Here is a 23,556-nt window from a genome sequence, read left to right as displayed (position 1 = left end):
AAATTTAACTTTAGTCTGCATGATGGACTTGCCCTCATTCATTATTAAATGTTCCACATAAGCCATTTAGGTTTGTAAAAGCTTTAATAATAATTTATCTTACTACAATTGAGTCTGTACACAACTCTGGCTTGTCGAGGTCTCAATTCATACAGCAAATACTATTTTAATCCTACTTTTGTATTCCATTGATCGACGCCGCATTGGCAGAAGCTGGCGACATGCAGTTACCATCTGGATAACGCTTCTGGAACTGCGTAATTAACTCCGGGTCCACGAGTCGAATGCCATCCAGTTGGTTTCCCAGGGTTATCCAGTTCGGTTGGATGTTGTGCGGACGGCCAAATAGCTCGATCTTGCGGGTGCCCGGGCTTAGACGCTCGATAATACCATAAATCTCATCCGGCTTGTGAGAGGTGGCCCGCACCTCCGCCACGATCACATCGCAATCGAGTCCGCGGTTCAGGTTTGTGGGATTGCCCTTCATGCCCACCAAACAGTGCTCCTTGCCGTGGTTTAGCCAGTGACCAGTGCGCCCAGTGCGAATAATCCGCTGCAGTTGGTTGGTCTTTACCCAGATGAGTTCGTCCACGCGCTCATAGCCCCACAACTTGAGGCAGTCGCGGCCAAGTTCCATGGCTCGTCCTGTGACCCACAGAAAGATCAAACCGTCATCCTGAAGTGCCGGAACGCCCAGTGCTCTCATTTCATCGTCCGACATTGTGCCGTAGGGCAATTCCATGTGAATATCCCAGGGAGGATCGGCCATCACCACAGCGAACTTTCCCAGCACCGTCATGTCCAAGAAGCGTAGGTCGCATTGAATCCATTGCGGCGGATAAAGCGTGCAACTGGAGTCTACGCTGCGCTTGAGGCTCAATTTGGTTTTCACATCCGTGGGCTTGTTTGTGTTTATATGCGGCAGGGTGTCCACCTCATAGTGCACGTACTTGCAGGTGGCCATGTGAAAGCAGGTGTTTAGGAAGCTGCAGTCCCCCAGAGATTCGTCCGTGTGAGCCTGGATGATCTTTTTGAAATGCAGTTTGGTGCACTTGTCTGTTGTCTCACTGCCGCAGGTATCGCTGCCATCGGTGGATTCCTGCGACTCGGCTTCGCAATTGTTTATAACTTCCGCGATGATTTCTCCATCCTCGGCTGCAGATTCTGTCTTGGGTACCTTACCGCTGACGCTCTCGCCCGCATCAACATCCGGGTGAAGCTCCTTTTGGTCTCTTCTTTCTTGTTTCTTCTTGGCCGCCATCTCGGCGGTGGCTTGTTGGGCCTTCAGGCACTCGACTTTTGTGCCGTGGGAGCAAAACTCCATGACCTGCGCTCCCCCGTGCGATTTAAACTTCTCAGCCACGGATCGCTCTTTGGCCGTAGGCTTAGTAAGCAGCTCAAGGATCTCCTCGCCCACCTGCTTACTCTGCTTTTCGCGGGTGGAAGGCATGGACAGCAGCATCATAATGTCGTCCGGAGCATCCAAGCTTGTGGACTCTTTCCGCGCTACAGTGGACTCCAGTTTTATTGTCTTCTCCTGTGGCTGATCAACATCGTCGACTTCCACTGTAAAATCAACAGCAAATTATTACAATTATTAGTCTTATGAGAGAAGTAATTTCTGTGAGACCCACACTTCCTCTTGGCCTCCTCCTCTTTTTGCTGACACGTATCGTTGGTGTCCTCCAGGATCTCCTTTAGCTCCTTGGGCTGAACAGAGATGATTTCGCAGCCGGCCTCAGTGCCAATGGTTACGTTCCGGATCACAATGGCACCCTGGTTGGCCAGTTTGCCTAGAATAAAGTTCACCATCTCCAGACTGCTGCCGGCAATCTTTTCCACCACCTGCGTGGAGACAATGGGCAGGGCCAGGGAGCAGGAACTGAGCACCTGCAGCACCTCCTTTTGTACCTCTAAGTCAGCCTCAACTGGAAATGCAGAAATATATTCGTTTTTGTGGCTCCAACTTGTTGCCATTGCCGGTACTCACCTAGTTCCTTTTTGGGATTCGTCAGATCCTCCTGAATGTCCGAGAGAATCTCGATGCGCTCCTTCTTGCGCTTTTCCAGCTTCTCGCGGAGCGTGTTCCGCTTCGTCTTGAGTGATTTTATGTCCCACGCATCTGCCATTGTTTATAAAACGCTGCCGGCCTTTGGTAAACAATGAAATTTTTTTTACAAAGGCTGGCAATGTGACCGTGTTCACAGTGCAGGTAAACACGTTGCATTAAAATACTAAACCAGGGTAATCTACATATACATTTTACACAAGTAAATTTTAAATCACTATGAAGAACATTAAAAAGGCCAGTGTTGGAGTAGGCAAGCATTCAAAATTTAAATTTAAAAACGATGAAAGTATTAACATTGCTGTGCCCCCAATATATTTTGTATTCTTATTTTTATAATTTATTGGAACGCACAGTTATTTATTGATTGGTATATACGATTTTACCTGTACCGCCCAGTTGATATTTTCAAGGAATCCGCTCTGGCCACACTGCTCCGCTTCTCATCGCAAAAAGCGGAAGCTGTGACATAGCTGTTCCGCAACATTTTGCCCAATAAAACGTGCCGAAACGCATAAATATTTAATGAAAACCGCTCCAATCGTAAATAATAACCCAATCAGTTTGATCTGTGATCGACTCTCGATAAAAACGCGCGCGAGTGCTGAAGAGAAAGAGAGCGAGTGCCGCCTTTTGACTGCTCCCCGAAATTCGTGGCGTTTTCTTTTTTGTTTATGCGCGCAAGAGAGAGCAAAGCATAAAGTGCGCGCACACCCACACAGTCACACGCGCGCACACAGAAGTGGGGATTTGCGAAAATCTCGTCTATGTGTGTGTGTGCGCATAGCATTTGCACACATTGTTATTGTTGGGACGTGATACAGAGAGAGTGGCGAGAGCGAGAGAGTGAGGCAGCTGAACTGGGGCCAGATTTATAACGCGACATTCGCACTTTTACTCTGGAGCATGACGGTTCTTTCGCGGCACTTTCGACGCGATCCAAAGCTGCAGCACAAGCAGCAGCAGCTTCCGAGTCCGTTCCGAATCCAAATCCGATTCCGATTGCGAGTCGCTAGCAGCCGAAGAGGAGGAGCTGTCTAATCCGCAACAGATTCCGCAGCGCGTACATACATATTGATTCAGTGCGAGTGCAGTTGCAGCGCGCGCCCCATCACAACAACAAGAAAGAAAGAACGAAAGAAAGAAGAAAAACACACCCCCACCAACCACCCCTCGTTTTTCACTGTGTATACTACAGCTTTTCGCTTCTGTTTTTAAGGCGGCGGCACGCCCTTCCCCAACGTGCGTGTATGTCCGTGCGTGCGTGTGTGTATGTATGTATTGGCGGGCTAACCCAGAAAATCGACAAAAAGAAAACTTTCGAAATATTGAATTGTGAAAACTATCAGAAAATCTGAAAATTATGTGCCTGCTCGACATATACTCCCCAGTTTGCATCGAAATAATGTGCACCCCAAGTACATAAACAACAGTTTAGAACACACCTCGTGTACACGAAAAAAATACCTTTCGACGAGAACCAGCAAAGAAACAACATGAAGATGGTCGATAAGTCGTCCAAGTTGGTGGATAAATTTGCCGTAATCAGCGGCACCGGCGGCAGCGGTCCTGGAGGCGGTCCGCTCAACCTGCAAGGCGGCGGAGGAGGCGGCGGTTCCGGCGGCGGAGGAGGAGTCTCCGGATCCGGTGGCTTATCCGGCACGGCTGGCTTGTCCGCCGGAGCAGGCATGACCACCAGCCAGAAACCGGTGCCCATGAAGCTATTCGCCGCCTGGGAAGTGGACCGAACGCCGCCCAATTGCATCCCAAGGTGAGTGTAAACAAATTTCACTCATGTACATACAAAATGCGACGTAGGGACAGTAAAAGCACAGTTTCTTGCCAATTTGTTTTGTTTAGTTTTATTTTGCTTTGTCAAAGCAAGACACAAAAATGCCAACTGAGGTAACAAAAGTGGTAACTGTTACTTAACTAGTCGGCGCTATAGCTAATTTGTTGTTAAAGCCATCACATTGCCACAAAGGTTAAGCAAGAATATTTTTAGAGCTTAACATTGAATACATATAAATTGAAAAAAATAAAATTGCTTAAAAAATTGAATTGCTTAAATAAGCTTTAACAAAAACATACCCTATCATTACTTTTGGCTCGAAGTAACGAACTTAAAGGTTATACATCTGATAAAAAGATAATACACATCGCCAGTTTGTTTACAGCTTATTGTTGATTTTCTGCCAATTTGGTTTCGTGCCGGGGTTTCCGTTCGATTGGGTTTTGTTTTGTTCCTATTTTTAGTTAACAAAAGCAGCAACTGCGCTAACTGTTATTTAACAGGTATTGTTGTTGCCGCTGACAGCGCTGATTTTTTTATTTATTCGCCTCGGCACAAGAAATCGAAAAAGTTTTTAAGTGCATTTTGAAAGAGATTGACTTTATGGAATTAATCGATTTACACTCTTTATAAAGTTTCAAATACGCTTTGCTAGGGAGGGAATTTTAATCTACAATTCCTGGAATACACAAATTCAAAAAGGTTTACGATCTTGACCCCTTCTAACCATAAATGTAGTAAAAAACAATGTCGAAATTTTTGGACGTGATAGTAAATCTGACCGCAATTAAATCCCAACCTAACCCAATATTATTTTAGAGATAAGATGGAAGGTTTGAAATTAAAGTGAGGCGCATAATTCTTTATTTATGAAATATTGAAGGAAGTAACATGTTATTTATATTGTAACCTAAGATCAAGGGAATATTTACAATGAATGTCAGGATGCTGCATAATGGCATAATCAAAAGTATTGTGCAATTTTAAATATTTATTTTAACCCCTACCAATTTCTAGAATTTATAATTTCGCAATCTCTGTTGATAAGCTTCTATCTTTGAATGGCGATCCGCAAATAAACCCGTTTGTTTTGCGGCATTGTTTTGCTTGCTTTCTTTCATTCCACACGTCTTGTGCCATGTCTTTGGCCCAGTAACCCCGAACCCGAGATGAGTAATGCCCCATCTCATCTGGCCGCTACTAGTTGGGGTTCTTCTGGTCTGGCTGATAAGAATTAGCGGCCTATTTGCATGCGGATGAGTCAGACTGTGTCCAATTTGGCTCAGATGTTGACTCTGGACAAAGATTAATCTATAATTGGGATAGACACCCCACTGCGTCGCAGAAATTAGAAATTAGCAAAGGCAAGGCGCACTTTTTGGCCGAGTTTAATCGCTTTTGTGTATTTTAAGAGCTCTCAAGGCGATAAACTGGTCAAGTAGTAGACTGACATTAATATCAAAACAGCCAAAGGCCTTGAAAACGCCCATTTTCGAAGAAAGTTTAAGCAAGTGAACAATCTATGAAATACATGCCAATGAAACAAGATGAATATGCTTCGGATGTTTTGTATGTGTATTAAAAACTGAAGTGATTTACAATTTCTCTATAATTTCTCGCTGTGTAGAAGGACCATCAGGCGGGTTTGGAAAGTATTTACTAAATATTTGATGGCCAAGGCCAAATGGGCTCCTCTCGCCTTCTTTTGGCACCTCACACCACATTTGGTGGCTCTTTTTTGTCTGTTCGAAAGGTCATAAACCGCTGATGCCGCCTCTGTTTTATCTTTGGGATACACTTTTCGAGTTTGGGTTTGAGTTTTCCGTCTTTGTTTTGCTTTGTTTGTTTATAATTATGCGCTCGCTTGGCTGGCTTATAATTAGAAACTGAAGCTAAGCAAGCAAATTGGGAATTTTTCAGTCACCAACTTTGAACTTTTCGCCCGAAAAGTGAAGAAGAGCGGGAAACTTTCACCAGAGCCCAAAAAAGCCAGTAAAGACGGCATATTTTCCAGTTGGCTAATTAAAAATCTCATTCTGGCTAATTGCAGCTAAAAGTAAATGTAATTTGTAGTTATGCCACTGCACCATGTGTCGTCACATTTCCTATTTCCCTGTTTCCCTACGACTGCGCAAATTGTATCTTTATGTTGATTTTATCTACGACCGAATGCGGCACGTAGAGCATATCCAGACTTTGATTAGGACTCAGGCGGCATTAGCGCAAGTTTTCCTTGCGGTCGCCAGACGTACGTGACCCGTCTGATCCGGCGCATTTGCCTGACGACGACCCGGCCAATGGCTGATTCATCCGGCTCCGCTTGACCCGTCAGAGCAATCAAATTCAAATCAAATCAGAAAAGGGAATAAAGAGGGCAAACACACACGCACACACACTCATCTACTTGGTGGCAATGTCAGGGTCTGAAATGCATTCAAGTTCGAGGCGTAGCAAATTATCCTTGGCAAAGTTTGTATCTGTGTATCTCGTTTTAATTTGCCTGATTTGGTCTGAGGGTTGCGGAAAAGTTGTGTGCCAATGCTGAAATACAGAAATTGCCGCGCTGTTAATTCACTTTCATGGAAGGAAGATACGAGTAAATGAAACTTTTTCCATTCTGATTAACAATGCGGCGAAGGGAGGTGAATCACCATATCCTTATCTTCGGTTATACGCGGCAATTTACTTAATATTCTCATAAAACTAGAGGGTTTTGCACTCCATTAATTGGATTGGTTCTTCTTAAGGAATTTCTTTGTTTTACTTGTGTAATTGGAATACTTTTTCATACAATTTAGATATGACTTGAATTCTTATCTGAGTATCTTGAGAATATTTGACATTTACTGAAAGTAATTGAAACACTATGAAGGCTAGATTTTATTAGGGATCCCCTATCTTTATCTTTATTAACATACCACATTATTTGGAGTGCCTTTATCAGCAGGACACTTTTTGGGAAACATTTTCCAAACTGTTTGCCAGCCTTATCATAAATTTGAGTGGCACTAATCCTTTTCCTTTCGCCTTGCATGGCGCTTATCTAGAATTGGTTTTGCTTGCGCGTTTGTTAATTTCAGTGGTTACCTGAAAATTGAATTGCATTTCAGCTTTTTACAAATCATTTATTTGGCTGCGGTCGGCGTACGCAATAAAAATGCACTTGGGATAGGTTCGGTTAATTTGATGTTTGTGTGTTGCTTGTGATATTTGTTATTTGCGGTTCGCTTCGCTTTATTTTTAACACCACGAAATTTCATGTTTTTCATGTTCCCAAGGAAGTGGAGCACGTCGGATGATGGATTGATCGATGGTATTGGCTCCATTATGCGACGCTTTCTTTGCCATTTCCCATTGGTTTTTGTTTTTGATTTCTTGCCCAGGTCTGATTGTATTTTAAGTGCCCAGCTTTTTGTTTATAAATAAATGTGAAATGCTTTGCGGCATTTCGATTTGTGATAAACATTGAGGAATGTTTTCCTCATCGTTTTCGTGTAATTTATAAACTGCGCCAATGTTTTTACTAGAAATTAATTTAAAGCCAACCAAAATAGCCGAAGAGATGCGGCCAAAGTTGTCAGTGACATATTTCCCAGGTCCAATTTGTATCTCTGCCGGCCGATCGTGGCAGCTGTTAAAGGTGCGGGGTGCGGCGGGGTTGTGTATCTGTATCTATAAGTAGAATTTATAGCGCGACAAGCGACAGCAGTTGGCTGAATTTTTGTTTTTTTTTCGCTGTAGCGCGTGTTTGCCCACGAAAAGTTAGCCTTGAACTTTTTTTTTTTCTCATCTGCTGGCTCTGTCGTTCTTTTATTTTGCACGAATCCAAACAATATCTAGAGCATCATCGTCACAGCATCACATGTATCTTTTCGTGTGTATCTGTATCCGAGCAGCTGTACCTGCATCTGCATCTGCATTGGTGTCTGTGTTTGACAAATTGAATGCTATTCCGTTGGCTATTTCCCTGCATTCAGTGGCAATATTTTTTATCTTTATTGTTTATGCCGAAATGTTATGTCAACGGAATGGTTCGCTCTTTGTTCGAATTGAATTTGATTGCTCAACGCGAAGATATCCTCTAGCAAAAAAAAGGTTAGGAACTTAATTTAACCATGTGACAAAAAGATACATTATAGTTTACAACTTTTTGCTTTGGTTTCTGTGTATATCTATTATTGTCTATAGATAACCTAGATTGTATATACCCCAGGTGTTGCTAATTTTTCCAGGGTATACCAATTTATGCTGATAGCTTTTCGAATTGATTCTGGGTGCAATTTTAATGGGATTTACTTTATTACGGTGTCAGTGCTGCTGGTGCTGCTGCTGTTGCTGCTGCTGTTGTTGCTGCTGCTGCTGCTTTTCCGCTGTCCCAACGCCATCTGTGCATCATCGAGATTACCGGCGACGAGTCAGCAGCTGTGCTTTTGGCCATGACCGATGATTCAGGTCTTCGGGTGTGGGACACGCGGGTGTTTGTGGAGGTGTGTCACTGTGGGAGTTTAGTGCTTTTTGTGGACGGGGGAACCACCTCAGCAATCAGTTTGCCACACGAACAGGAATACATGAAAACCAGATAAGAGTAGGGAAAAGAAAGTGGTTAGGCACTCGAGTTTCTTAACTGTTTCGTTGCGGCTAGACCGAAATTGAACCGAAAACCTAAACTAAAACCCAAACCAATCGATTTCCTGTTGCGTTTGCCGCGCTCTGACCCAAATTCCTCCAAACGAATTTTCCCCTCGGGTGATGGAGAGCCGCCCCCCTCTTCAGAGACCAGAAGCCGGGCCTCGACCCAAATTCTCTAGTGCAGCGCGAGGAGGCGGGGAGATCCGAGATGCCCTCCCCTGCATCTGATGGTGGTGTTGGTGTTGGTGGTGGCGGCGGTGGCATTCTCCTCTAAGCGCATTAACCGCGATCCCGAGCCAAGTCGAGTGTCGACTTGAGTTGAGTTGAGCTGGTGGCGTGTTAATGCCCACAGCTGGCAAATCTCCTGGTCATTAGGGTCGATGGAAAAGTGCAGCAGGAAAGTCAATTAAATTCGATGTATGGCAGCATCAACCAGCAGCCGAGCCATGAGAATGTGTGTGTGTGTGACCAAGTCAGGTGGGGATTAAGCACAGTTTCCCACATTGTGGTTAGTTTCTCCTTACAGAGTCGTTAGATTCCAATCAATTGTACAGTATACCATGGCGTTGGAGTACTCAAGCTATTGATTTTCCCCTACAATACTTGCCATCATATCCAAGTTTAAGATCTAGAAACTAAAAGTCAGGTCGTCAATCAAAGTGTTTTATATCCATTCCTAATGGGCTGCAAGCCCGAAACCAAACAATGCAAAATTCATTTCCTCGACGACAAAGGGCGAGTGTTGTTGGTTCTGCTGTGGCAGCCATCCTGTCCAGTCCAGCTTTTCCCGACCGTTGACTCATCCAGTGTGTTGGTCGAACTGCTTCTGCCTGCACCGGATTTTCCATTTTCCATTTCCCCCTCGGTTTTTGTTTGCACTCGCGTCCAAGGCGAAGGCGAAGGTGCTGGCATGGAAGCGTGGAAACTTGGAGTACCACGACATTGTCCAGGCATGTCAACGTCAAGTTTGTTGACTCGCCCGGCAACCTGCGCCCAAGTGGAGTTTTGCAGCCACACCAACAACGACCGTATCACCGCAAACAGCGGCAACACGAACGGGTGCAGCAACAACTACACCAACTACAGCCACTACAACAACGCCAAAGACGGCAGCAACTGCAATAACAGCCGCAAACAACGAGCAAGTTGGCGAAAACTTCCGCTCCCCCAAGTTCCCAGTTCCCAGTTCCAAGTTCCAGGTTCCATGCTGGCCAAAAGCAGACAGGCCAAACGAGCTACGGATGTCAGCTGCATAAATCGTTCGCCTCCAGACCCCCAGTTGTACCTTCATCCCCGCCTTCGATCTGCATGTGCTCCGGCACAGGGAAGTCTCCTCCAGACGATTCCTATCTTTGCACATATACGCATGTATTACCTAAAAGCTGGGTGGATCGATTTCCTGCGTTTAGGTTTATGTTGAAATGGTATGGAATTTGATGGAATTTACTAACATAAACATTTTGTAAACTATTAAGTTGCATATTCTCGATTTTGTTGAAAGAAATTGGAGACCCTTACACTTCAAATTCTTTGAGCATTAATCAGAAAGGAAGTTGGGCACATGGAAGCTCTACTGTGTGTGCACTAGCACCCAGCTGTAGATAGTGCCTCCCATCGAAAGCTGTTCATAAAAGTGCAATTTATTAGCATACAAAGTACGTCGTCTAGGAAGGCAGAAAGGCAAAGAGCAGAGCCAGGCGTTGGCGGGGCAGGTTTTGGGCACCGAGAGAATGAAAACATTGAAAGTTGCTCCACCTGGTGGAGTGGTTTGGTTTCCTCCGTTGGCCATGAAATGGCCATGTTAGGGAGATTTGTGTGCGGTTCCCAAGCCGCTCTTTCCATGCATTATAAGCTGTTGACCCAGCATTTCATTTTGGCTCTAAACGGGCCAACAGATACATACATACATTAGAGAAAGATTTAGAAGATATTGAAAACTGGATTCTAATGGGGTTAACATAGCTCCAAAAACAACAGGCAACTGGATGTAATCTAATCTAACTAAATGTAAAACAATTGATGGGCTGAGATAGTGTAATCTATTAGATAAAGTTGGGGTTGTTTAATTATTTAACAAAATCCCTGACTCTAGTAAAAATATCGATTGTATATGATGTAACATAACTGGCACATTCGCGTACATAATCAATAGTTAACTAAAACATGATTAAAAATTTACTTTTGTTTATTATAAAATGTGGTGGTAGATGCTTATAAATTGACAGATTTTCAAACACACATTATTCACACGCTTGTGTTAATGAAAAAAATAATATAACAAATACATAACAATGCCTTGCCAGTTTTTAGATAGTGATGTAAAAGAGTTGAGCCAACAAAATTATAATGGAGTGTTGGTAGTAACACGCCCATTCACTTAATATCCAATAGTATCGACTACATCTAACCAAATCAAATGGCTGATAAAGCCATCAAATAATGTATGTGATGGCTTATCAGACACCGGCAGCAAATCGGTCCTCAATTAACCCATTAACGACCCTTCTCTATGCGGTAATCCCATTCAGACTCACCTTTGTATTACGTATGCGTATGATCGGATGTTGGCCAAAGTTGTTAGCCCAAAATGCGATAAAATGCAAATACAAAACACATTGATTAAGCCGAAAGTGTGAATCGATTCGACAGCGGTGAGGGTCGGTCATCCAAAGATCTCCGGCCAATCTCTGCTCGAAATTGGATTTAACTAGTTGGTTTGGTCTCGTGCCGGCAAACTGCAAATGTGATTATCGAGTGAGTCACTTGAAGAAAGCCGCAATTCGAAAGTGAAAGGTTTCATTATATCTATTTTTGGAGTTTCTTTTGCCAAATTCGTGGCCAAAAAATATATATGTTGTTGAAATAGCTTTTCAACGAATTGCTGGCACTTTTGCGACAATTATGGAATTGGAGCGACCTGACCGGACTGGCTGAGTATTTAAGAGACCGCTTGACACGAATTCCGGCGGATGATATTCTCATATTCTCATTAATAAATACGAAGGAAAGTCGTTTATAGTTTGCGTATTAACATAAAAACTTTGCCAATGTTGAACTTTAACTAAAAAGGTTTAAGAGTAGCAAGCAGCCGAGTGGCAGCTTCACTGCGAGTCACTTGACACAGTTTGTGGCTGAGCCGCAGGGTTGCGGGTGGTTTTGGGGGGACTGGTGGGGTTTGGGCGGTCGGTGGTTGCGGTTGCGACTTCTGCTCGAGCTTAATTCTTCCTACGTAGGAGCTGCTGAGCAACTTTGGCTTTTGACTTGGCCCTTACTTGGCAACAAAGTATTTAAACCGATTTGTGTAATCTTCTGCCGTTAACGAGAAATTATAATTGAAAGTCGAAATACTTTGAGAGCCCGTTGTTTGTGCAGAATGTTTTCACGATATTTGTAATCACTTTTAAGCAAGAAGTTTATCTTTGAAAAGTTTCTACCCCTGTTTAATCCTTGACTGCTTAAAACTGTTATTGATAATTTGATATCATTCTGTGAGCTACAAGTTTCCGCTTTTAAAGATTGGAGAAGCTTAGATATTTTACTTAAACTGACTCATCAATTGGGTAATTCCCATTTCACTGGCTCGCAAATCGCCATGATTAAGACCCTATGGAATGTCGAAGCATTTCAACCTACTTATACTTATTTAGCCTTTGGCAATTAAAAAATTGAATATCTCTGAGGAATTCTTCATTTTGTGGGTGCGTGATATAAACAAAAGGCTTTCATTGTTTATATCTTGTGGCATTATGCCTACATATAGATCGTTGTCTGTGTATCTATCTCACATTTATACGCGAGAGTAAACAAGAGCCAAGTATTCATAAGTCGGAGCACGCTCTAACAGATCATAATTTTAATTTTATGGATATATGTACAGTGCGTTTCCGACGAAACGAACCGTAGTCTGAGATTAAAAGAATTTATATTACTTCGATGGGTTTTCTAGATATATAACAGTTGCTTGCTAATTTCCAAAATAAAATGTCATTGAACTCAAACTTATTTATTATAAGATGTATAGAGATAGAATAACTAAACTAATTTGGCAGGAATTCAAAAGATAACTCTCTCTCTGATTTGGCATCTCTTAATTTAATTGAAATAGATAACGAATTTACAAGTCATCGCAATTTGATTACCCAATTTCCCAGAAAGGAATTCTGTGTTTGCGGTCGTAACACTCGTACTACAACACACTGTAAACTAAAATATTGGCCAGAAAAATGCAATTAAAATGAGAAATGGGCGGCCAAACAAGTTGGGAGGTGCTGCCGTTGTTGGCTTCCACATCCTGCTGGGTTTTTGCGGACCACACGCAGCGTCCAATTTGGATTTATTGGGGGTGGCGAGGAGTAGGATCCTTCCTCCTTCCTTTTTTTGCCCAGTCAGATAGTGTCAGTTGCTGGTTAATTTTATTGGATTGCCTTACACTATCCAGCAGCGAACACTTTAAGTTTCTCGATTCTGGGTGCGCCGGGCTATTAACTCAACGTGGTGTCGTTCGCTTTTTTGTTGACTCTTGGAAAATGTCGTTTAAATCGCTTTCGGCCCTCTGGTCTGGTGCTTCACCTCCAACTTGTCCATTCTCTTGGGGATAAATGCCAGTTTCTTTGGCTTTTACTTGGGTTTGGTTTTGGTTTTGATTTTCCGAGGGCGGAACAAGCTGAAGACATTTCAAATGTATTTATAACACACATAAAATAGGCGTTTCAAAATTAAAACAATTTGCGTCAGCCTAGTGTGTTTTAATTTATTACACATTTGGGATTGTTATAAAATTTGTCCTGAATATTTATGAACTGTTGCGGTGCTTCGTGACACATTTTATCAGATTCAGATGTGGCAATATTTACTTATTTTGATAAAAGCATCTTCTGATGAATGAACAAAGGAAGAAATAGGATAAGTTACGTTTATTTTTCGCATATATATATTTCGCATATATGTATTTCGAACCCTCTTGACGATTCAGAGACGACGGCGAGTGCTTTTGATGGATTCGATCGGCTTATGGCATCAATACCTTATGCAATCAATCGAATGGCATTGGCAAATTGCTTTTCTAACCATGAAGTCGAAGCCAATCTGAAGCCGCAGAAATGCTCGCTGGCGGCGGGGAAATAAAGGGAAAATTGAGAAAAATCGAGTTGTGGCCGAGAATGAGCGGGTCATATGATATATGGGTCATTAACGAATTGTGCGACGACATGGAATATGCTCGAGTAATAAAAACAATAAATAATAAGAGGAATGTGTCACACGATTGCTCGTTAAATTCAAGTTTAGACGGCGGCGGCGTTCGCTCAATTGGAACAACAGCTCGCTAAAGTATTAAATAAATATTTAAAACGTATAAAAGACTCAAATTTTAAGCACTGAGTCATTTGGCGATCGGTAGTCATCCATGCGGCCAAGTGGGAGCTCATCAACCCACACACAACCAGCTCATATGGATGGTGTTGTATGTCAGCTAATTACCTCGTAAAGGCCACGTCATAACCTCACCAATTATGTCTCAAGTGCAAACACCCAAAATATAAAGATACTGCTGCGGATATGTGAAATCTTCAAGTTGAGAAAATTATATTACGGACATATTATGTTGCTATAAAGCTGGGGAGAAACTGCAGGAAATCTCGGGTTTATTATGAACTTCCTTATGGCAGTACTAAAGGCAAAAATGCAACAGAAAGCAGCCAACTTAGTGAAGCTGAAAATTGTTTATTGCACATATTGTTGTTTTCAATTAAGTGCGGCAAGTGTCTGGGAATTGAAAGTATCTCAAGCAAATCATGTACATTTTTATGATGTTAAGGGAATTTGCAATCAGTTAAATGAAGTAAATGATTGTTACTTTAAGTGGGCGTGAATTAAAATGCCTTAAAAATTATGTTTAATTACATATTTTTTCGGTTTTTGACCATAATGCATGATTTGTAAAAGGTTTTTCGCCAAAACTTATGTAAAATAGGCTCCAAAACAGTCTGAAACGCCTTTTTATGCTGCTTAAAACATAAGTAATATATCGCATAATTTTTTAGGCAACTTGAAAAAAAAAAAAAAAAACCAAAAATTTTCATTTTTTGTAACTTTTTTTTTTTTTTTTTTTTACAAAAATTTGGTCAAAATTTTCAATGCCAATTGACTTAGAAAATCAGTTTAAAGACCAACGATTGGCCCTTTCTTGTATTTCGGCCCAATTTCGATTATTTTTGGGTTGAATTTTTAAAAAATTAAACTGAATTTACCTTTTAGTGGTAACCACTTTATATCTGCATTAATTCCTAACTTGAACGTATCTTATATTAATCTGATCGAATTTCCTTAAGTGAAGCATTAGCATAAGTATTTATTTAATTGTGATTTGTTTGCACACTTGTTCGTTAAATAATTCCTTTATTGCTGACCTGTCCTAGGTCACTTACATTCGCGTTGTGCTGGCCATTTTCCGCACTTTTCCGCCGGTTAAAGGCGCCGGGCCAAGTGCTAACCACACCGCGTATTCAGCGAACCCAACCCCTTGGGGCGAAACTCATGAATGATTCAGGTGTTAAAAGTGGAAAAACGAAATAGGTGTGAAAATAATTACGTACCGCTTTTAGACACATCGATTGCATTCCACGCCGCTGAAACTCAATCGATGTTTACAATATTTATAGTAAGAACGAAGAAAGCGTTTGCGGCTGCGGGCACTTAAACTATTTCTGTTTTTTCCATTTTTTATGGTACCTCTCAATAATTGATAGACCATAAGTTTCGTGTCATATTCGATCAACGGCTGTGGAGTGAATGAACCGGAGTAACCTTTCCAGCTGGCCTGCAGCACTTTTCCCACATGGGTTAAGGTTTGTGGTGGTGCACATGGAGGAGCGGAGGAGCCACACCCACTTTGGCCGTATGACGTCGCCTTTGTGTTGTTGTTGTTGTTATAGTGACTTTGGAGAACGCAAACGTAAAGTGCCATTTAGTTGATAATTGTGGCAAATTACCAACGCTAGTTACATCGATTTTCATACCCTCCTGGATGGGTCGGTTAACTACGAGTGGGAGGTTACTGAACTCTCGCTTCTGGAAAGCTTTTGCTGTCATATCACCATTAATTGGATAGTTTGTGCTTTGAATTCTATACATTAGACACGAAACTATATCAGTACAGATACTTTTAACTTTTAATTTTTTAACTATGTGCAGAGTATTGTTCGTCTGTATTGCAAATTCCACACATTCGGTTATTAGAATTTCAATGGCAATCTCTGTGGCTGCGTCTGTGGGTCTGTCCCCGAAAAACATTCCCATTTAACATTCCGAATTCAATTGCAGCTCGTCTTTGGTTGCCATTGTTTGGGGGCTCCATCCGTTTCCGGGCATTGTCTCGTTCGTCGGTCTGCCACTTTGTCATTATGGCCGTCAGTCAGTCAGTCAGTCAGTTAGTCAGTTAGCCAGTCAGTCAGGGCCTGCGTGATTCTCGCATAAATTAACTAAGCACCCCGATCGGGTACCCCTCTGGTACCCAATGGTGCCCTCTGGTGTCGTGGCAAGTAGTTGGCATGCATAAGTAAGACTCACACTCCGTAAAACTTCGGATGGCAACGCATTCGGCATGCAGTTGATCAATAATGCAATGACCCAGGCCAGCGACAGACGGGCGCCAAGTAATGCCTAGGCTGGAAAGTTTCGGAGCCCTCTAATTAAACGCCCCCCAGAAGCCCCAACGTCCTGCCTCTAACTTCGCGCAGCCACTTCTGGCCACTCTCGGTGGCGCCACCCACACATCGGTTTTAACCGGTTTGGCTGTATCGTGCCTCAAATTCATTTAACCAGTGGCTCTAAACTAAAACCAGACCCCGCGCGTCCGTGACTCATGCTCACAATCCTTGCTGAAACCGAACGGCTACCAGGCGAAATGGAAATGCAAAACAAAAAAAAAAATATATATATATATAAAGAAAGGACAACGAATAAAACACGCTTAAATGAAACCGTAAAAGTTGCCCATAAGTCGCGACAAAATGACATAAACTAGCTTAACTGATGGCGGCCGTAGATGAGTTCGAGTTTTGGCAATACCCTGGAGCATTTGGGTGTGTTCTTCTGTGGAATCGCTAATTAATAATCATCTAAAATATACTGGCATAGTGGAGCACAAAACTAAATATGCATTCATTTATTTTCTTAGAAAACATGATGTAATTTCTTGCACCTAGAAGTGACTGTTTCTCACATGCATCACTCATACGCCGTGTGTCACTCGTGGGTATAACTCATTCGACCCGTGGCCCCATACTGGTTTACCCACTTGTGGTTATAATCGTACGGCAGCGATTTGCTGATTTGACGGGCTCTTTCGCAGCTTGACATCTTGTCAGTGAATGCGACCGCAGGGGCCTGCTGTCCTTGGAACGGGGCGACTATCCCAGCCGGGTCTCGCTTTGTCTCCGACCCGATCCGTATGGTGGTCAAGTCAAGTCTTTGTTGTCTACGCAAGCCAGGCACTTGTCGTCGCTGCAGGAAATGCAAAGTGCAATTTGCATACGGCTCTCTGGCGGCAGTTGAGCCATCCACGACGAGTCGCCCCCGCCGGCGGTGACTATCATTGTGAATCATATCATACATGCGCACATCATCCCGTCATCCCATCGTAGTAACTGGTCGCACGCGAATCTACGGATAAGTTTAGCGGCGGAAACAAAACTGCAAATTAACATGTTAACAAAATAGCCAGTTAAAGTCGGTATTTCAGTCGGTTTTGCCTATCTGTCCGTTTGTCCGTTTGTCTGGGGGTGTTAACAGCCGCCCCACGGCAACTCGCAACTTACAACAGCTAATCAACGAGAAAGCAAAAATGGAAATGGAAATGAAAATGGAAAATAGCTCAGCGAGCTAAACGGAGGATGAGCGAGGGTGATGAACGCGATCACGCAACCTGGGGCAACGTTTTTGCGACCAGTGTCGTTTTATTACCGGAATTGTTGTCAAAGGTGCTACTTACGGATCACATCACACATTCCCACATAATCTGTGATGACCGCACGGAAATCTGTAGCACTCGCAATGTGATTATGTTACTCACTTCCCTATAATTGTTCTGATGATTTAGATTATTGTTTAAACTGTTCCCTCCTTGCATTACATCCAAATTATGTTATGAATTATGAATAGTTTTACTAAAGTTGTAGCATTATTTTTGTGAATTTTGTTGCTAAATTACTGGGACAATGAGCAGCCATTCATCAACATAAATTCACATTTATGCGGACACACTCGAAAATGTCAAGCAAAATATTTAGTCTTTATTGAGACTCTGGACCGGCGGAGGAAGATCAGTGCGATGTGATGCCCTCTCTTTCTTCATCTCGAATCTTGCGCCAGTGACACAGTTTCCGTCTCTTTCTGCTGTCTATGTCCGTCTTGCTTATACGCTCCTCACTTTGATTGAGGCGATTTGCGGACTCAATTTGTTTTTATGTAGCATTTTCATTTCGCTCATTTTTCCCCCCTCTTTTTTTTCTGCACTAATCAGTTTCAATTTCCATTTTTTCATATTTTATTTGTGCCATAAAAAGTGGGTGCTAGAGCTTATCAAGTAAACGCCCGCTATCGCACTCTATTTATATGTGTACCTATAGTAGATGATTAAGTAATTAATACCACGACTCTTGTCGAGTGCTTAACCGGGTAATTGGTCTGATTTCCAATTAAGTCAACTTATTACGGCGTTTTTTTTGTGCTCTTCTCAGTAGTTTGCTACTACAGCGAAGATTGGATTATCCCCATGGATCAGCCAATCAATCCCCTAGGCCATAATTCATATTCATGTCCAATGTCCGTTGTCCGCTACCTCAATTGGTCATTTATCAAAGCTCCTACCCAACAAAGAAAACATTGTTGGCGACTTGGGTACGATGAACTGGAAAGAAAAGATTGGATAGTCGGGGATGACGGGACGAGGAGGTACTCAGGGAGATAAAGACGCGAATAAAGGCAACAGAAATATATAAGAAAATGCTTTCCGGCAGCATTCGACGTGTGTCATTCATGGGCACAGCAAAAAAAAAAAAAACCTACATGACAATCAAATTGCTAAGAAAATAATGGTCAGAAACGTAATGCCAAAATTGTTAGCGTACAAAAAGTAAAACTCAGGGAAGCCACAAGTTTAAACCCAAAGCCAAATAAACTCAAATCAAAAGCAAAAACGAATAATGTAAAGGCGACGAGAACAAGCGAAACGCGCCCCTCGATTTCTTATAATCATTTAAAAATACACCCAAGTCGTCGGGAACAACAATAAAATGTCAACTTATTTTTAACAAACAATGCGAACATGCCATGTCAAGTGCACGCAAATCAAATTGAATGGAAACCAGTGTTCTTTTCCGATTCTATCGAAAACTCATTTCAAATGCTGATCACATTTGATAGTTATTTATGAAATACTATATGATCTACGTGATAGGTTGGGTGATTTATTTATGCCACTTGGAAAGAGCTGTCCAAATGCGGAAATATATTCGTAATGTTTGAGGAACTTAATATTAATGGTATTTTTATGGGTTGTTATTGGGTGCTTTTACAAATTTGAGGATCCATTCGCGAATTGTCATCGACTGTGGGAAATGTTGTTTAGTAATATGTTCATTTATTACCAATTGTTATAGTATCTTCTATTCACTTTGCCGATAGACTTGTGCCACTTTTTTCTGTGAATCGTTTACGTTTTATTTTTGTAACGTCATTAACCAAGTCATTGAATTCTTTGAATTGCGTGAACTGTCTGTTCGACTTGCCTTATAAGTGCTGTCCCCATCCCTTCACCCAGTGACCACTTCGTTCCATCCCCCCCCGTAATGAAATTTGCATGGGGCAACAAAACGAATGTTTTGAATTATTAATTAAGAAATTAATTGCGCGTTGTCGGCGACTACGCATTCGTACATTCCATTCCAAGCGCTTTCATTTTGCAGTTGCACAGCAAGAAAAGGGTTTAATAAATCAAATGTAACTAAATACTATGCTGCTATTGAATTTTCCATTGAGCTACATATTTTATAATAAGCTTACATCATTTAAAATAGTTGTATTGTACCCTTTTGAATAGCGTATTTAAATTTATTTACTCTGTTTCGCTGATGGGTGGTGGTGGTCAAGGGAATTCAATAAGCGACTGCCATTGTCCGGCAATCAATGGCTGGCCATAGTTTCGACCTGATCCCGGCCACCATCTGCATCAGTCCATCGCCCATCGGGCGTCCAATCATTGTCCATTGTCGAGTCATCCGCCGGCTGTCTGTGCTTAGTCAGCTCCATTTGCATATCTTTCACACCCCACCAAGCCGGATATCTTAATCGTACTGTATCGTGTCGATGATGACGATGATGCACCCGTGCTCCAAGATCACCCAACTCCATCCAACGGCCTCGTCCATCCTCGCTGATTTGAGCAGATGATGAGTGAGCAGTGAGCAGTGTCCAACAAAAGATGTCCGGAGTCCGTAATCTTCTGCACGGCGAGGGGCATTACCGAGCAGAAATTAATCAGGAAATAAATTATTTATACTCATACTCGTACAATCTGGACTTTGTCTTGTGCTGCCAAAAACGTTAAAAAATGAGATTTCTGTCGGGTTGCCCGGCTGGCTGCTTTGTGACAGTGCGAAAAAAAAGAAAAACGAAAACTGAAATCCAATTTCCTTTATGGCTTAGTTATAAGCGATTATAATGGCCATTACATCTGACTTTGCTCAAAATGAGAGTGGTTTATTTCCTTTGAAAATCGCACGAGAGAAAACTTTAATTTTAATGTCTTTCAACTGCACTCAATCTTCATCGAACTCAATTCGGCACATGCATGTGTTTTTCTCCATTTTCATTTGCTTTTCCTTCGGTTTCCATTATACAAAATTTTTGTTTTCTACTTGATTGCATTTTACTTTTGATTTTTCTGCATCGCTTTCCAGGCCTTGCATCGCAAAATCTCTTGGCGTGAAATTGTTTTTTTTTCGCTTAGATTTCGATGATCGATTGTTCAGTGCATTGGAAATGCATTTAACGAGGTCTTTTTATTTAATACCTTTTTTTTATTGTTGGCCATCTTTGCTTGCAACATGTTTTTTGAGGGTTACCTAAGATGGTGCATATGCATTGAATTCTAATGTTGCTACTCTTTAAATCTCACTGCAAACTCAATACCACAACTATCTGCCTTTTACTTTATCGATTTAATACTAATCCAGGATGTTTGCTCCTTTGCATTTTTCAGACTCTGTTCGCTGACAATAACACGTCTGTCCATCTTGACTCCGCTGCCCGGTGACACCACCTCCTTATCGCTGGCGGTGAAAATGCAGAGCTCCAAGAGAACGCTGCGCAGCCACGAGATTCCCATCAACGGCCTGGCCCTGACTTCATCCGCCTCCCTGCAGGGCAACTCGCCGATGTCGGTGGCCGGAGGAGCTGGTGGCGGTGGTGGTGGTGGTGGTGGCACACCGGGTAGTGTGGGCACTGGAGGCGGACTGGGCATGGCTGTGCCCTTGACGGAAACCGAGCTGGACTTGCACTTCAGTCTGCAGTATCCGCACTTTATCAAGAGAGATGGCAATAGGTGGGTGTTGCATTACACAGAAAATATCCTTTGTATATCTTATATATTCTCCTTGTCATCCGCAGACTGGTTATTTTGCTGCAACGCCGCAAAAAATACAAATCACGCACCATTTTGGGCTATAAAACGCTGGCCGAGGGCATCATTCGCATGGACGCGGTGCTCCAGAAATCGATGGACATGATCATCGAGCTCACCGCTTCCGGGAAGAATGGCCGACCGGGCACCGTGGTTGCCTGTCTGCGAGCAGAGCGCGTTTCTTCCATTCCAGTTGACCATGACAATAAGAACAACAACAGCGTCCTGCTGGCAGGTGAGTTTGAAAATAGTCTAAGTTGGTTGGGAAACTGAATTCGGTTGAGCAGATATCCCAAGTTCATTTGACTATGCAAAGTTCATACTTTTCGATTTACTGTCCCATGACTAATGTCACATGCTTGATGGGCACATTCACACTGATGAGCATTCCCTGAAACGGACTGTGCTAAAGAATTTATTGGTAAATCCATAAAACACAAATAAATGGACCCACGAGTCGCAGGACCAGTCCAGATTAGAGAAGTGCTAATGACGCAAACTGGGCAATTAATGACCCAAGTGGGGAGGATGTGGAGGTGGCAGGAGATTGGAGCGCACCGACTGCTCCAGCAAGCACTCCATGACGGATGAGTGGCTGTCCCGAGATCAGATGATGCTCCCAATTTGAGCTGATGTTTATGGTAATTGCTTGTGAAACAATTCAAGGGGGACGAGGGCGAGATGGGCGTTGTAGGAGGAGCACTACGAGGTGCCCACGAGTGACGTCAGCGCACGCATTTCAGAATTTATGCCATGAATTTCCCCATGGCTGCGAATAGTAGGCCCCCACATGGCAACAACAGAAGCCTCATCCATGGCAATCTAATTGAAATTATTTTTCAGCTATTTCTGTTTGACAAGAGAATGGCGTGCGAACCGAAAAGAGCGAGCTCCGTCGAGAGGAAATTCAATTATGAAAATAGCGTTGAGCGAGTGGAAAACTCATTTACCATGCGGTTTCCCATCGGCAACATCTGGTGGCCCTACAAAAATAAAAGAGGAAGGGGAAGGAGAAGGGGATGGCGAAGGCGAAGGGAAGAAAAGGGTCTACAAGGAGTGGCCATTTGAGATGAGTTCCAAAAGGGCACCGAGTGCTCCTGTGAAAGTAGTTAAGCTGTTGAGCCCTTCTTCGGGTGGATGGCAGGCATGATGGTATAGAGGGATTTTGCAGTGTTCTCACGTCACTCGGTCAGGGCCAAGGTAAAGGTAAAGGTCAAACCTCCAAGCTCACCTCTAACCAGGCCGGGCTGATGAAATATGTATGACATGCAAAATTGAATCTTTGCAACGTGATTTTCCGGTTCAAACTTTTGCAGCTTCTAATGGCAAACTAATTGCTGACATGGGGGATGCCAAACCAAAAGCATTACATAAATATTCCCTATGAAAAAGGGTATCATTAGTTTGTTAAAGTGTTTTCTATACCACATAGTTAAGTTAATTACTTGGCTAAACAACTTCTTTACTCACCCTTTCAATTTGTAGATTCAAGTACTTTGCTTTAAAAATCGAACTAGAATAGGATATATTCACAACCCCAACTTACTTTCCCTTCCAAACTGAGAACTGTAAATCAACTCCATTTGCCATTAATCATGCCGTTGTCACTGTTCATTTGACGCTGCAGAGGATTGGCTGGGGAATCCCTACTCGTGGCCAATGTACGATGAACGACTCGACTGGTGGCCATCAGAAGTTCGCTACTCGCTGGCCACTTGGCACGGGGCCAAGGTTCGAGAATTTGGCTCCCGTGCGCGCGTTCAATCCGTTCACTTCGTTTGGCAGTGACAGTCAGACCCATATACACTGAGGGTCAGAACTTGAACCCGAGCTAAATGAACTTAGTTATGGCCAAAAGGGGGTAGGGGTTGGTGGGGGGTTGGGTACAGACAGCTCTGGGTCTCGCTTTCTAATTTGCAAAAATGGAATTCAAAAGCAGAACAGAGAGCATTGGGCAATGCGAGGAAAACCTTTTTGCCTCAACCTCAATTTGGTGTATTGATTTTCTCTTTATGCGGTCCGGCCTCCAAAAACGCTGTTGATGGCACTCGGTTCTTGTTTTTGGTAGCGGATAGCGTTCAGCGGTGGAAAAACGCCAAACATGTGCACTGGGCGAAAATTAGTTATAAAATGATTCCGTATTACAATTTTTCAAACTTTAATTTCATAGGATATCTTCTTTATATCTGTTGCACCTTGATTCACTCAAGTAAATAAACCAATTTGCAACCATTCTGTTGACAATATGGAACTAATGGTATATATATATATTTTTTCGGTGTGGGTTGGGTGTGGGGCCTGATTGCCGCAGGGCTGTTCGCTGCTTGTTGAATATGCCCCGACCGGCGCACCTCGACCCGTTCCGCCCACCGACTACTACCCACCCTC

At 42.8% G+C, this 23,556-nt stretch overlaps 2 protein-coding genes across 5 annotated transcripts in view; one reads left to right on the top strand and one right to left on the bottom strand.

Moving 5' to 3' along the window:
- Positions 1–65: 65 nt before the first annotated feature.
- LOC6729326 (N6-adenosine-methyltransferase MT-A70-like protein) lies at positions 66–2,250 on the bottom strand. The gene is made up of 3 exons (XM_002104607.4): positions 1,991–2,250; positions 1,635–1,928; positions 66–1,566 (listed from the first exon to the last, which is right to left on the bottom strand). The coding sequence occupies exons 1-3, from the start codon at positions 2,127–2,129 to the stop codon at positions 173–175; spliced, it is 1,827 nt and encodes a 608-aa protein (XP_002104643.2). The 5' UTR covers positions 2,130–2,250; the 3' UTR covers positions 66–172.
- Positions 2,251–2,466: 216 nt separating this feature from the next.
- LOC6729325 (phosphofurin acidic cluster sorting protein 2) overlaps positions 2,467–23,556 on the top strand; it is a 35,112-nt gene continuing 14,022 nt past the window's right edge. For 2 of the 4 annotated variants that reach the window (XM_016174829.3, XM_002104606.4), the window contains exons 1-3: positions 2,469–3,839; positions 20,749–21,090; positions 21,156–21,403. In XM_016174829.3, the coding sequence (XP_016035962.1) occupies positions 3,565–3,839; positions 20,749–21,090; positions 21,156–21,403 (865 nt within the window). In that variant the 5' untranslated portion in view covers positions 2,469–3,564. Of the gene's footprint in view, positions 3,840–20,748; positions 21,091–21,155; positions 21,404–23,556 lie in introns of all 4 variants that reach the window. The other 2 variants (XM_039295587.1, XM_044923389.1) reach the window with 2 other exon arrangements.

This window comes from Drosophila simulans, chromosome 3R, assembly GCF_016746395.2.
Source record: "Drosophila simulans strain w501 chromosome 3R, Prin_Dsim_3.1, whole genome shotgun sequence".
Classification (NCBI taxonomy): Eukaryota; Metazoa; Arthropoda; class Insecta; order Diptera; family Drosophilidae; genus Drosophila; species Drosophila simulans.
This window is presented reverse-complemented; position numbering and strand designations above follow the sequence as displayed.

What these genes read in the sequence shown, in the direction of transcription:
- LOC6729326 (XM_002104607.4), bottom strand. Translation starts at nt 2,129, where the DNA reads ATGGCAGATGCGTGGGACATAAAATCACTCAAGACGAAGCGGAACACG. An exon ending in GAATCCCAAAAAGGAACTAG is followed by an intron (nt 1,929 to 1,990) that starts GTGAGTACCGGC and finishes CTGCATTTCCAG; the next exon opens with TTGAGGCTGACTTAGAGGTA. An exon ending in GGAGGAGGCCAAGAGGAAGT is followed by an intron (nt 1,567 to 1,634) that starts GTGGGTCTCACA and finishes TTGATTTTACAG; the next exon opens with TGGAAGTCGACGATGTTGAT.